Source organism: Gossypium raimondii, chromosome 3, assembly GCF_025698545.1.
Source record: "Gossypium raimondii isolate GPD5lz chromosome 3, ASM2569854v1, whole genome shotgun sequence".
Lineage (NCBI taxonomy): Eukaryota > Viridiplantae > Streptophyta > Magnoliopsida > Malvales > Malvaceae > Gossypium > Gossypium raimondii.
Genome location: NC_068567.1, coordinates 54666743 through 54681003, shown reverse-complemented (window position 1 = coordinate 54681003; position 14261 = coordinate 54666743). Strand labels below are relative to the sequence as shown.

General features: G+C 30.3%; 1 protein-coding gene across 2 annotated transcripts; it reads right to left on the bottom strand.

The window, feature by feature from the left end:
* Positions 1 to 9620: 9620 nt before the first annotated feature.
* On the bottom strand, positions 9621 to 12013 carry LOC105794752 (zinc finger protein JAGGED). 2 transcript variants are annotated; one of them, XM_052628544.1, is made up of 5 exons: positions 11476 to 12013; positions 11283 to 11371; positions 10785 to 10923; positions 10477 to 10551; positions 9621 to 10359 (listed from the first exon to the last, which is right to left on the bottom strand). In XM_052628544.1, coding segments are annotated over exons 1-5 (765 nt in total). In that variant the 5' UTR covers positions 11478 to 12013; the 3' UTR covers positions 9621 to 9899. The 2 variants fall into 2 exon arrangements, with proteins under 2 accessions (XP_052484504.1, XP_052484505.1); XM_052628545.1 differs by having other exon boundaries at positions 10785 to 10920; positions 11476 to 12004.
* Between the last annotated feature and the right edge of the window lie 2248 nt (positions 12014 to 14261).

Sequence of the window (14261 nt, the reverse complement as noted above, 5' to 3'; positions counted from 1 at the left end):
TCATCATGCTCCGCTACACATGCATCAGAAATAGCCTTGCCCTTTTGTAACTTAGGACAATTCTTTTTCCAATGCCCTTTCTCACGACAAAAAGCACATTCATCTTTGGCAGGTTTCACTTTGGACTTACTCCTACCAGATTTGTTGCTGTGCGAACGACCTCTTACTGTTAAGACTTTTGTAGTTGTATCTCTGTGATCTTTTTTATCTTTCTTTTGAGTCTCAGATATATACAACGCACTACAGACTACATCAAATGTGATCGTATCCTTCCCATAAAGCAATGTGGTGGTAAGATGATCATATTCATCAGGAAGAGAATTCAACAACAGTAATGCCTTGTCTTCATCTTCAAATTTCTCATCCAAATTTAGCAAGTCTGCTAAAATTTTATTGAATGAGTTCACATGGTCATTCATCGATATGCCGGGTGCATACGTGAATCGATAAAGTTTCTTTTTCATATAAAGCCTATTTTCAAGACTTTTTGTTAGAAAATTTTCTTCCAGTGTATCCCATAACTTCTTCGCTGATGAATCCCTCATGACAGAGTACTTCTGCTCTTTGGCCAAACATAGGCGAATTGTTCCACATGCCTGTCTATTGATCTTAGCCCACTCCTTGTCATCCATCTTGTCAGGTTTTTCTTCAAGGGCTATGTCCAGCTCTTGCTGACATAAGACATCCAGGATCTCACATTGCCACATACCAAAATTATTGGTACCATCAAATTTCTCTACTTCAAATTTTGCATTGGTTACAGTAGTATTTGCTAATGACGATACCTTTTCCATTTTTCTCCTCAATCCCAACTACTGTACATGAACAGTGCCGTGAACGATTGTATTCCCCAAGTACGAATCTAGCTCTGATACCAATTGTTGTGCGGAAGCGTGTAAAAGAGTAAAATTATTGTACTAAAAAATCACACTAAGTTCAATTCCCAAGAAAGAGAGGTGGATCACAATAATCGCTTAAGTACCAAGTCTTTCCTAGCCAGAATATTCCTCAATCGTAATTTAATAGCACAATAAATCACTACAATCACACTCACAATTCATGCAGAATAATACAATAAAGAACACAAGAATTTAACGAGGTTCAGCAAATTTTTCCTACGTCCTCGGGCACTACCAAATATATTTCACTCCAAAATACAAGTGAGAATTTACAAAGAGAGAGAGAGAGAGAACAATGCCTTAAGTAGAGAATGACAAATATGAGATACAGAATGAGAGATGGTTATGCCTATTTATAGTTGAGGTTCAGGGATCAACTTACAAAGTCACTTTACAATTAGGGACCAAATATTACAAATATCTCAGATTTCTTATGCCAATATCTCGATACCCATATCTTTGACTTTCTAATATTTGATACCCATATCTTTGACTTTCCATAAATATGGATGATTTCCAATAAGAACTTTTAAAATGAGAACATTGAAAATTAAAATGATTTTAGCCATTACATCAAAATAAATGGTTTCAAGTCTTAAATTTTTATTTATCTCATCTTGTTAAAATAAATCCAACAACATCCAATCTTTCCTTCGTTTTTCTTTTCTTTGTGCAATTGAAGTTTTAGGGTGAAATTATTTTAGATAATCTTTACTTTGATTTTTTTGAGAAAAATTTGCAATGGAAGACAAGATATTAGAGTTGTTAAGATTAATCAATCTCGTATTAGGTATTTGTTATTCTTGATTGAAAATATTGGTCGATCATTTCATTTTAAAAATTGAGAATTTTTTTGTTGATTTTATGTACTCACTTTTTACTCGATCATTGAGAAAATCTCAATTTTTTAAAAATGAAATTGTTGACCAATAAAGAAAAAAAAGCCTAATAAATTGATTAATCTTAATAACTCTAATATCTTGCTTTCAATTCCAATTTTTCTCAAAAATTAGAAATTAAATTTGCAAGTAAAGATTATCCAAAAAATTTTCACATTGATGCTTTAATCACAGGATGAAAAGAAAAAAAAGAGAAAGATTGGGTGTTTTTGGTTTTATTTTAATAAGGTAAGATAAATACAAAATCTAAGACTTAAAACTATTTATTTTGATTTAATGGCCAAGATCATTTTGGTTCTTTTGATTCTCATTTTAAAATTTTCACTATAGTTATCACTATATTTATATACTTACATATTAAAAGAGTGTCCATGGCATTTGGCATGAGACACGTGTACTTTAATTTTAAAGGTTCCTTAGCAATATAAAGTGATAACTTTTAATTTTAGTCATTTTATTATGCCTAAATTTAAATTTAAATTTCTATATTTTAATTTTAATTTTATTATTATAATTTTTAATGTTATTAGCGGTCCAAATAGTTAATATCATTAACTCCTCAATTAAAACGTTATGTGGTTATATATAATCTGAATTCTTTAAAGGGTCTTAAAAACATACACAACTTTTGGTTTGTCTTACTCTTCTTTTTTTTATTTCAGCTTCGCCCTTATATTATGCTAAAACTTGGATTTAATTCACATACTTTAATCTCTGGCATATTTTGGTCCCCTACTTTTGTAATGTAATTAGATAGTCTAAATAATTGGTATTGTTATATATTTTAATTACAACGTTGATGTTTTTTTTCTTAAGAGTCACTGTTCTAACAAAAAATTTATTTTATCATAATAAATTGAATGGGTGATTTTAAGAGGAAAAAAGTTCACATCAACATTTTCAACATTAAATCTTACATCACTACCAAATGAATGGTTTTTCAATTTTAAAATACTACACCAATGAATTTAACAGAAAAATTTTAATAGGATAACATCTACAATTGAATTTTAAATTTAAAAAATAAATAGACAAAATTCCTCAAAACAAAAATAAAGAGATTAAATTTCAAATCTAAAAAACATAGATATAACCTTGAAACACTTGGTTTTAAAGCAAAGGTTTGCTGCCGAGTTTGTTCCACTTTTTTTCTTAGAAGATGATATGTTTCTTTTTTGGTTGTGTTCATGAACTTGTGTAGTCATGCTTTGAATTGAGTCGATTATAACTTGAAAAACTTGAGTACATGAAGCATCGTGGAGAAATACAATCAAGAAAGTGTTAGGTTTAATAATATTCTTAGTCCCTGTATTTTTCACATATTTAAATTTCATCTCTTTACTTTTAATTTAATAATTGAAATCCAATTAATAACACTAAAGTTTCTTTAAATTAAATTATAACTGGAACATAAAGCATCTAGGACAAATTCAATCAAGAAAGTGTCAAGTCTAATTCATATTCACATATTTGAATTTAATTCTTCTTATTTTAATCTTAAGAAAAAGAAAAATATGTGGTCATAAGGTTTGGGTTCTAAAAATATGGCAACACTTTTTAAGGAAGCAAAGTGAAAATTAATTTTATTTTGCTTGACAGTGAGCAAATTCCTTAATGAAATAAAAATAAAAATAAATGCATTAAGAGGCTATTTAGAAGAAAGGTTAGAGATAGGGGTAGACAGAGGGGGTCAGTAGACTGAATGGTATTAATTTCACAGCATTTAATTAACTAATATTGCGTGCTGAGTAAGAGGGAAAAAGAAATCAGACTTTTGTTGACAGAAGTGATTATTTTGCCGTCAGGAAACTCACAGCGAAAAAGTGTTTCAGCCACTTTCTCTCCGCTCATTGCCCATATTGTGCAGCCATGCTTTAGCCCCATTTTTTGGTTGGTTCTACACTGAACTCGTCCCGTTACATGATTTATTTATTTATCTCTGAAAACAAAATATTAAAATAATTTATGTGTATTTATAAATTTCATGAAAGAAAATATAACAACAATTATGCTCATCAACCAAATAAATATTCAACATTAAAAAGCTTTTAGGTTAAGAGTAAAATAAAAGTGTAAACCTTGTTTTACAAATTTATGTTTAAATGATACCATCTGATGAATTTATTTAGCGAATTATATTTTTAAACCGAAGGTATATTATAATTCCCAATTAACATAAATAACTGCTTCGCATACATATTGTGACGACACATAGCAAATTGTGAATGATATTGCTTAGAAATTTTCATCAATATCAATTCTAACTTTTAATATAATGTTTTACGTTTATATATTTTTAAAACAATATTTTAAAAATGTCATAAATTACAACTATTCCCCTACTTTAAATAAATATTATTCCTCTTAAATGCTAATCATGGGATCAATTACAACTAATACAACTTTTACTTATTATAATATTCATTTCTTTATAGACTACCCAATTTAATAGAATTTTACCATTCTTTTTGTAATGTTCACTCAATTTTAGTTACAACTATTACTAATATTTTTCTTCCAAAATTCATTAAATACTAATATCTACAAAATATTTACATATATATTTTAAAACTATGATCTATTTTTCCATTCTAAGAGACTATATATTATATTCCAAATAATTTATACATACAATAAATCCATGTATTGCACAAGCAAAAAACTATATGTAATATATAATGATCATTTTAAAAATATTTACCTCTTACAATATAAATTAGAAACATTCAAAACAAATTGCATTTAACAATATCTTTTAAATTTTATTTGTTAGGCCAAACATTGATGACGCTAAAGGAAACAATGATTCTTAATTATATTTTATTGAAATTCTCAATTATTTGTATATTATTCTATATTCTAAACTTAAGTATATTTTTAAGTTGTTTATATTTTTATCATTAATATTTTAATTAATTAATATGACGTTCTATAAAATACAACAACAACCCCGTGCATCGCACGGGTAGAAAGCTAGTATTTATTAGTTAAAATAGCATATGATAGTTTTTTAGATTTTAATAAATTAAAAACAAGTTGATAAAAGAAATTATATTAAAAAATTCTGATAATTATAATATAATTTAAATTTATCAATTTTAAAAAGAGAGTAGTATACGTAGTTTTTTTAAAGGTTAGTTCTATTAAAAGGTTATGATAATTATATTTTATTTACTTAAAATAGATCTATTTAAGTTTAAGCATAAAAAGTATTCATTAGTTAAAGTTATATACTAATTAAATTTTAAGTAATAGTTAGGACTCAATCAATTAGCATTTAAAAAATCACTAGTGAAAAGAATGTAGATTGTTAGTATTAATGAGTTTGGGTTTCAAAACGAGCGAAGCATTAAAGTAATGGTTCTTTGAAGAGAAAATATTGAATCATATTCAGTCGACAATGGCATTAGAAAGATAGGAAAAAACATTTTAATTAATGATGAAGTAATATTGTAACCTCCCCAACCCGTCCTAAACGTTAAATCCGAATTTGAAATATTACATTGACCACCGAAATGGCCCAGCATAACCATCGAAGTTTAAAAACAATTGCTTAAAACATCTATTTTACTTTTTGAAGAAACTTAGCGGGTTTCAAAAGGATTTGTGATTTAGCTTCAAAACTAGTTGTTTTTAATGATTAATTTATAAAAGCGATTGTCAATTTAAATGTTTTTCGAAGCCTACTTACGTAATAATGCAGCGGAAATGTGATATTCAACATAGTCCCAATGAAAACCAAATTTTATGCATAAATAATTAGAATCCATATTTCAACTCCCTAAATTCAAGTTAAATGTCATGCATGCTATAAAAACTCAAATCCTAAGTGTCATGCCACAATTCAAAAATAAAATATGCAGTCTCTGAATACCGAAAAATTCCAAATAATAAATCTAAAATACTTTTATATAAAATAAAACAATTTCGAGCTGAGACTCTTCGTATGTCATGTCCGCGTCCTAACTTGGTGGGTTATCCACAAAGATGAAAATTAAAGGGGAGTGAGCTTAAGAAGCTCAGTGTGAGTCTTATCTCAAGCAAACTAGTGCGGAACAATAAACAAGCATACAAATTAACAGGTTTAAGAATAATTGCAATCGTATAGCATAGAAGAATTTCTACAGTTCATTTGAGCATGCTTATGAAAGTCAATGCAATGCATAAATAACAAGAAAGATCCTACCCTTACTCCGCTACACTCCTCAGTAAGAGTTCCCCAGAACTCTTCCAACAATAACACTCCAGTTTGTGGATGAACCACCAGTATTTGTAGATAACTACCAGTAGTACAAATTGTGGATAAACCACTAGTATTTTTAAAAAATAGTTTGCAGACAAGCTACCACTTGGTTCATGATTGAACCATATGTTTGCAAATAAACTACCACTTGTGGATGCACAAATATTTGTAGATGAAAGCTGCCAGTAATTTGTAGATGAACCACCAGTGTTGCAGATTATTAAATTGCTAGTACTTCCTCCGTACAATCGTCTCACCCCATGCAATGCAGTATGACATGCTTGAAATAGTATTTTGTAAAAATAGTAGACATGCTTAACATGTTTTTAGTTCAACAGTAACATTAGACATGCTTATCATGCATTCAGTTTAACAATAATAGTAGGGATGCTTAACATGTATTCGGTTCAACAGTAGCAGTAAGCATGTTTAACATGTTTTCAGTAATACAGTGGTGTGAATAACAATAATAGTTCGTAAAAAATACAGTGATAGTAGACATATAACGTTCACATATTAGACATCATAATAGTAGCAAACCAGTTATCAATTCACAGATTCTAGCATATTCATAATATTAGGGACTAAATTGTGTGAATAAAATCTCTAAAAGCAATTCAGGGATTATACGGGGACTAAACTAAATAGTTCACAAAATTCTGAGAAAAATTATAAAGCAGGGTTCCCACGGCCGTGTGCGATGCTATAAGCCGTCTGGAGGGGTGATATGTCTATGTGGCTAGGTTGTGTAACAAACTGTGATCGTGTGGCAATTGTAAAGATTAACCTACAGGAGGGACACGACCGTGTGGTAGGCCGTGTGGAAGGTTCTTGGTCGAGTGGTTCACGAACTAACCTAGGGTTTATAGGGCACATGGCCGTGTGGGGGGCCGTGTGGTCCACGCGCCCGTGTGGCCCTAATCCTAGATACAGTTTGCTATGATTCACTTGTAAAAGAACACACACATTTCACTAGAAGACCGATTCACATTCCTCACACCCGATTATGATCCAATTCATTTAAATCAAGCCCTTTAAACGACATTTACACATGAGTTAACAATTGATTTCAAGATTTATTAAGATTCTCGAAAGATTCTTCAAGAACCAAAAAAGATTGTTTAATCAAACGTGGGATTAGTGTCGGATAGAAAAACTAAAAAAATTCAGGATCTAAACTTCAAAATGAGATGTACTTACCGTTTCTTAGAAAGGTTCGGGGTGCTATTGATGGCAATTACGAATATGGTAGAAAAACAAGTAACGTGGAATGATTTAATTCGAGAGAGCAACAATATTTGATAGCAATGGAATACCTTATGATGAAAAGAATAGGGAGAGAAAAGAAAAAAAAAGGAGAAATAGAAAATATGGAAACTAAATTCTAAATTGGATTGAAAAGAGAGCAAAATCCTAATTTAATTAGAAAAAAATGGTTGAATTGTCTAGGGTTTGAAACCCTAAGGCGGCAAGGGTAAATATCCCAAAGTTTTGGGTTGAAAAAAACGGAAGGAGAAGAGAGTGGCTCAGACCTAGGTCACTTAGAGAAGGAAACTAATGCTTAACTCTTGGATTATTACCCATTTCTTGTTAGGTTTTATCCCCAACAAGATATATCTTAGTGTAACCTTTATTTTAGATTGCTGAAAATAAAAGGAAAAGAAATGGGAGGAGTGGGTTTTGAACCTAGGACTTTTAGGGGAAAAATTATCATTTAACCATCAAACCTAAAACTTATTTCTTATCTACTCATTGCAATATTTCAAGGCATGACAAATATATTATTAAGATGATATTAACTTTACTTGAAGTTGAAAACATATGAGATAGGTGTCTTACTATTACACCCAATTATTTGCTTGTTATTAAACGAATTTATTAATTTAGTGTAAATATTTTTCTTATTTATAATGAATTATTATAATTACTGTTGCTTTATTTTTTTATTTTTATTTAATATTATAATTCATCTTTTATATAATTCTAAATTTAATATCATTTTTAATAGTTTTATATATTATTCAATGTTTATATGTATTTAAAGGAGGGCTTATTGCAAAAAAATGTACATATATTTTTAAATATTGTATGATTACTTAAGTTATGATTCAAACTTCTTTTATCTATATAATGTTATTTATTTTAAATATTATATATATTATTTTATATGAAAAATATATGTGTATATTCACAAGCAACGATGAAAAGAGAAGTTAAATTTTGCCATTAGACATGTAATTTATGTAAATTGTGGATTTGGTGATTATACTTTAATTTGATTAATTTTAGTTTTTGTATTTTTGAATTTTGAAATTTTAGTTCGACTCAATGGTAAAAATTAAATTTGTTTGGTTAAATTATGCCATTAGTCCTGTATTATGCGTAAAATTATAAATTTAGTTCACGTTCACCAATTGGATCACTTTTAGTGGCTATATTTTTAAACTTCAAATTTTTACCTTAATGCAAATGATAATCGTTAAATATATTAACTGGTTTTTGTGAGTAATATTTGAAAATAACAAACAGAATATATATTTTTTACATGTGATAAAATGTTTGACACATCAAATTTTAAAATAACAGAACTTACTTAATGAAATTAATAATTATCATTTGGTTAAGGCTAAAGTTTTCAAATTCTAAAGTTGTAAGAATTGAAAATGAACAAATTAAAGTGTAGATACTAAGTTCAAAATTTACGCAAAATATAGAGTTTAATAAATTTGACAAAAAGAAAAAAAGGAAAACAAACACATCAATAAAAAAATTCAAATGCAAAATGAGGGCTAGAAATTTTCAGTTCATATGTAACTATATACCCCACAGCCTAGCTATAGTCCCCGGTTACCCACAGTCAGCTCAATACAACCCCCAATCCCCAAAGCTGAAAGCCAAAGTAGTCGAGACTGTCCACGTGCTCAAAAAGCTGCTACAATCTCTGTACATAAACCAAAAACTTTCGCCTCTCTTCTGTCCACACGTTCCATTACTAATATATATTTTTATTTGACATATCATGTATTATAAAAAAATATGGTTATTTTATTTACTTTTTAAATGGTTTGTCAAGTCTTTATTGCACCGGCTCTTTACGAGGGATTTTGATCCTGACCTACTTTATCTCTGTATAGATTATGTCACATATTAACTAAATTTTATGAAAACATTTTAATTTTAAAATTAATTATTTTAAGTAAATTCTCATAAAGCTTTTTTTATTAATATATAATCTAATATATAATATTATAAATTTAAGGTGTATCCAAGTCAAGTTGAGATTAACTTTTATGGGGTTTAAAGTGTTACAAGTAAAATCCTCCTTCTTAGGGTTAGAACTTGTATTATCAAATTTATAGGTGAGGCTACTATTATCAAAATCCTTTTACTTTTTTTATATGAATATGAGTACTTATTCCAGTGAAGAATTTTATACATGTGATAATTACCGAATAATGTTACAATCACACATTTCTTTTTTTTTTTTTTAAACTCATGCTCATGGCATTGAAATAATTATCCTTGATGGATTCTAATATCACTTGCTACATTTTTTTTTCACAAATAGCTAACTCATCATGAACAAGAAATCTTTGCGACTTAAGCTCATTACGTAAGTTGTAGGATGAACACTCTTATCAATGGGCTATCACAGATTTTATTAAGCGAAAGAAAACCTTTAATTTACAAATTCATGACTCGTCCCACCTCTTTCCCATGTATGATCCACCCGACACTTGCTTGAAACCATTTGTTAGCTTGTTAAGTTTCTCTTTGGGCGCTGTGTGCAAACCAGATCAATACTCGATAAACATAAGAAAAATCTTTCTAAATGAGAAGATAAAGATGAAACAATCTTTAGAACCCGTCTTGGAATCGATTGGTTGGAGGATGATCCAAATGCTGCTGTGTCACGTCTCTAAAACCAGAAACTACTCGTCCTGACCCGACCAAATCCGCTCCACGGGTTGAACCATGACCGAACCCATTTCCTACTGGGGCTCCAATGCAAGTGTAATTAGAGTCGGATACACCCAGATAGTTTAGGTTTTGGGGATGATATTGTGAATGTGACAAAGTGCTGCTTCCGAGGGCATGTCCTACATAGTAGTCGTTGACTGAGTGAGCTGGGTATTGGGGAAGGTGGGAGGAGCTGAGGCGTGAGGGCGATGGGTGTAAATATGGTTGCGGTGGCTGTAATATTGGAGTTGGAGGCATCAAATTTGATGAAGCAGAAAACAATCTTGGTGGGCAAACTGTTCTAAATGGGAGTGTTGGATCACCGAGATTGCCTGCGGGATGGTAGCTTGGATGGTAGCTGTAGTCATTGGAACATCAGCAACCGCAAAATGAAATAATAAAGGATGAAGATGAAAATTGGAGTAGCAGAAAAAATCCGTCTCTATACATATGTATCAATCTTGAAGGAACATACCCTGGATTCCCTGGGGTGGCCAAGTTATCGTTACTGAAAACCAGCTGCCGAGCCCGGTTCAGTGTCTCTGTCTCCCTTTCTGACCACCCAACAACAGCAATCAAATCAAATCAAATCAAATAAAACACTAGTGTCACAACCAGACCAAGAAATTCAGCAACAAAACCAGCATATATAGTTTTCATCAAGATCGATGTGACCAAGCCATCGTCATTATAACAACCTTTGACGAATCCCCAAAGTGTGTAAAGATAGTAACCTAGCTAATCTACCTCAAAAACTATGTGGGAATAAACAAGTGAAATGACTTGCCTTGGCGATGGCGGTTCATGTGTCCCCCAAGAGCTTGAGATTTGCAAAACTTGAGCGAACAAAACCTACATTCGTAGACCTTCCCGCACTCATCTTTCCCATCCCTGCCGCCGCTTTTCTTTGTCCTATAGCCTGCTTCAAACAGCACCAATTAAAGCTCTTCCCACGACACCATTCTTGCCCCAAACCCCCAACCCTAATCCATCCAAACCCAACAAAAATGATTCAAAGTTTCAAACCCTCAATCTCTTGCTCTTTCCTTTTCCACCTCTTCCTTTTATATTAAACTTGTGCTCTTTTTAAGTTTATAAACACAGCTAGGCCACTCTATATAGAGTGTTGAAGAGCGTAGCAAAAGAAAAATAAAACATATCTTTTCTGTTAAAATCTAGGAGGAGAACCAGAGTGTGTGTATATATATGTGTGTAAATATATTTTCTTCATTGTTGTTTTATTCAAGGCTTATTACTAATATCATAGTAGCAGATATATACCAGAGGACCCTTCCTCAAACACCTGTTTACCATCCCTAGTGTAATCGTCGGGCAAGTTGTTGAGGTCTAGGGGGTTCTTCTCAGGTCTCCTGCAAAACCAAAAAAGAAAAATCAATTAATTAGGAGAATGGTAGAGAAAGACAGTAAAAAAGAAAAAAAAAAGAAAGGGGGGGGGGTAGAAGATGAAACCTACATGGATGGTACCGACAGAGAAAGACAGGAAAAAAATATGAGGTGAACAATGTTTCAGATGGGAAGATAACTAAAGCTTTAGAAAATTGTAAGACTTGAGTTTGGGACTGCAATAGAGAGGGTGGTTGAGTGAAGGTGGAGAAAAGGAGCATTGAAAGTTCTCTATCAGTTTCTCTGCCATCCTCTTTGGACTCATCTCCTCCCCTCTTTCTCTCTCTTTATCTCTTTTCTCAATTTGAAACAACAATAAGGGGCAGTGGCTCTCGCAACTTGAAATAGGAGATGGCCAGTATTTGTGTTTATCAACTCTTTAGTCATTTGTTGCTACTGATTTCGTTGGTTTGATAGAAACACGTTTGCCCTTTTGAATGCAACTCTATTATACCCTACTAAACTATTTCCATCAAAGATAACCCAAAACTTCAATAATGTTCAGAAACATAAAATGTGATAAAATATATTACACGAATTTAAATTCAAATCTTAAAAGTGTATTGTTAGGAGATACATCGGCAAACTCTAAAAAACTTAGTCTTTATAAACCAAAACCAAACATAAAAGATACCTAATCATACAAAAGTTAACAATAAATTGCTGTTCATAATCAGACATGCATATAAGAAAATGGAAAATTGAAGGACTTGGTTTAGAGTTGAAGATTAAGGTTGGGAAATATTCATAATGTGAAGAAGTGGGTGTGGTAAAAGTTTAATGGTTGGTCCCCATGTAGGTTGAAGGGCTTCCTGGGCAATATCATTGTACCCTGAGCTTTGCCATGAAACAATGAACTGTTTCTCTATTTTTATCTTTTATTTATTTAATTTGCGCAGCATGGAACAAGGAACCGTTACTATCAAGATCTCATTATCAGGTTTTTTGTGATCTAAGTTGGATGTAGACTGAACCCCACAAAGTGTTGTTTTATTCTTTGGAACTCCCTTCGTTGCTTGATCAAAGCCCTTCACTAAAACCAATATTTTATTTTGGTTTATTTATTTATTACGTGTAGAAATTAATTGATATGTTGTTCTAGCATGCAGCTAGGCTTCTTTGTTTTTCCTCTATTCTGTAAACTCTCCCAATGCCTTCTGTTAATGCGTTGTAATTGGCACGTTTTATGTATGTTAAAACTTGATATGATGTTATATATGAGTCTAAAATTTTGATTAAATTCGTCCATATTTGTCAATGATTAACCTTAAACTTATTTTAGACCTCTGAAAAATATATTTATATTATTTTTAATTTAATAATTTAATAAATTTTTAATTTATTAAAATTTTATATATAGTCATTTTAACATTTTTAATATTTACATTATAATATTATATATTTTTTGTTCAAATTTATTTTTAGGTCTAATATTATGCTTGGGTCTTGAATGTTCAAACTCGAGCATGACTCATTTTAAATGTGTCTAATTTTGACATATGCTTATTTTTCAAGCCAAAATTTTTACCCATATCTATTCAAATTTCAGACAAAACTTTAAATTAACTGAACAGATTTACTCATATACAAACTATTGGAATTAAAGATGGTTAGAAAAAAGAGTGAAAAAAATATGATAGAAGTTTCATTTTACTTTGTTCCAAATATTACTTTTAATTTATCAAAGCTATTAAAAATACAATCTTAAAACTATGGTCAACATGGTTAGAGGAGTATTTTGTTTCGACTCGACTCAAAAATTAAAAAGTTAAATTAAAAAACAACTCAAATAATCTAAATTGAAAAATATCAAAATTAAAGAAAATCAATTTCCAAAAATCACAAAAGTATCATGACACTAAAAATAGTCTTTTCATTATTCTTTTTATTAGCGAAAATAAATAGAGTAAACTATATAAATAATCACTCAATTATTAATGTGTTGTTGTTTTAGTCACATAAGTTCAAAGATTTTTATTTTAGTCACTAGTATTATCGAAATTTAAGATGTTGATAACTCATCAATTAAATCACTAACAAAATGTTGACGTGACATTTTATTGGCATAATAACAAATTTAGCCTTACATTGTTTACATATTATATCAATTTGGTACTAATTAAAAAAATCAAAGCGTTCTACAAATTTAGTCTTAATTTTTTTAAAAATTAATATTTAAATTAAAAATTCAAAATTCAAAATATTTAAGAGTTCATTTTTCGATTAAAATACATACAAAATTATAAATAAATGAATACCCAATTTTCTTTTTGTCAAACATGAAATTTATTTATTAAAATAATAATTTTATAAATAAAATAATTTTCTTTAAAAACCCCACTAACAAGACTTAAACTAGATTCAAACTTCTCTCTTTTGTTTTATTTTATAAATAATAATTTATTTATTATATGTCTAGCTTTTGTTCCTTAGTCCTCACCAAATTTGTTGAGCATTTGGCATCACCTTCACTCACAACCACTAGCACCAACAACCCTTTCTCTAAACTTCTCAATTTTCACATCATTCATTATTGTGTCATTGACCTAGGAATCAATTGTGGAGTTGCAAATGCCTACCCTTAAGACAACCTCAAATGCAACAAACTCATTCTAGGCAACTACCTAAAAACATTGTTTCTTACCTTTTTCAACCTCAAACTATAGTTTTCAACCCAACGTGTAACACCCCAAACTCAGCCTAGAAGTTATGATCGAATACTGAGGATTTACATCAACTCATTCAAAGCTTTTGTTCTAATCAAACTCAGTGCATGTTTCCAAAATATAAAATTCTGGCAAAAAGTCTCATAGATGATTTGAAAAACCAAAGTTTGAAAACACTTATTTAAAACCC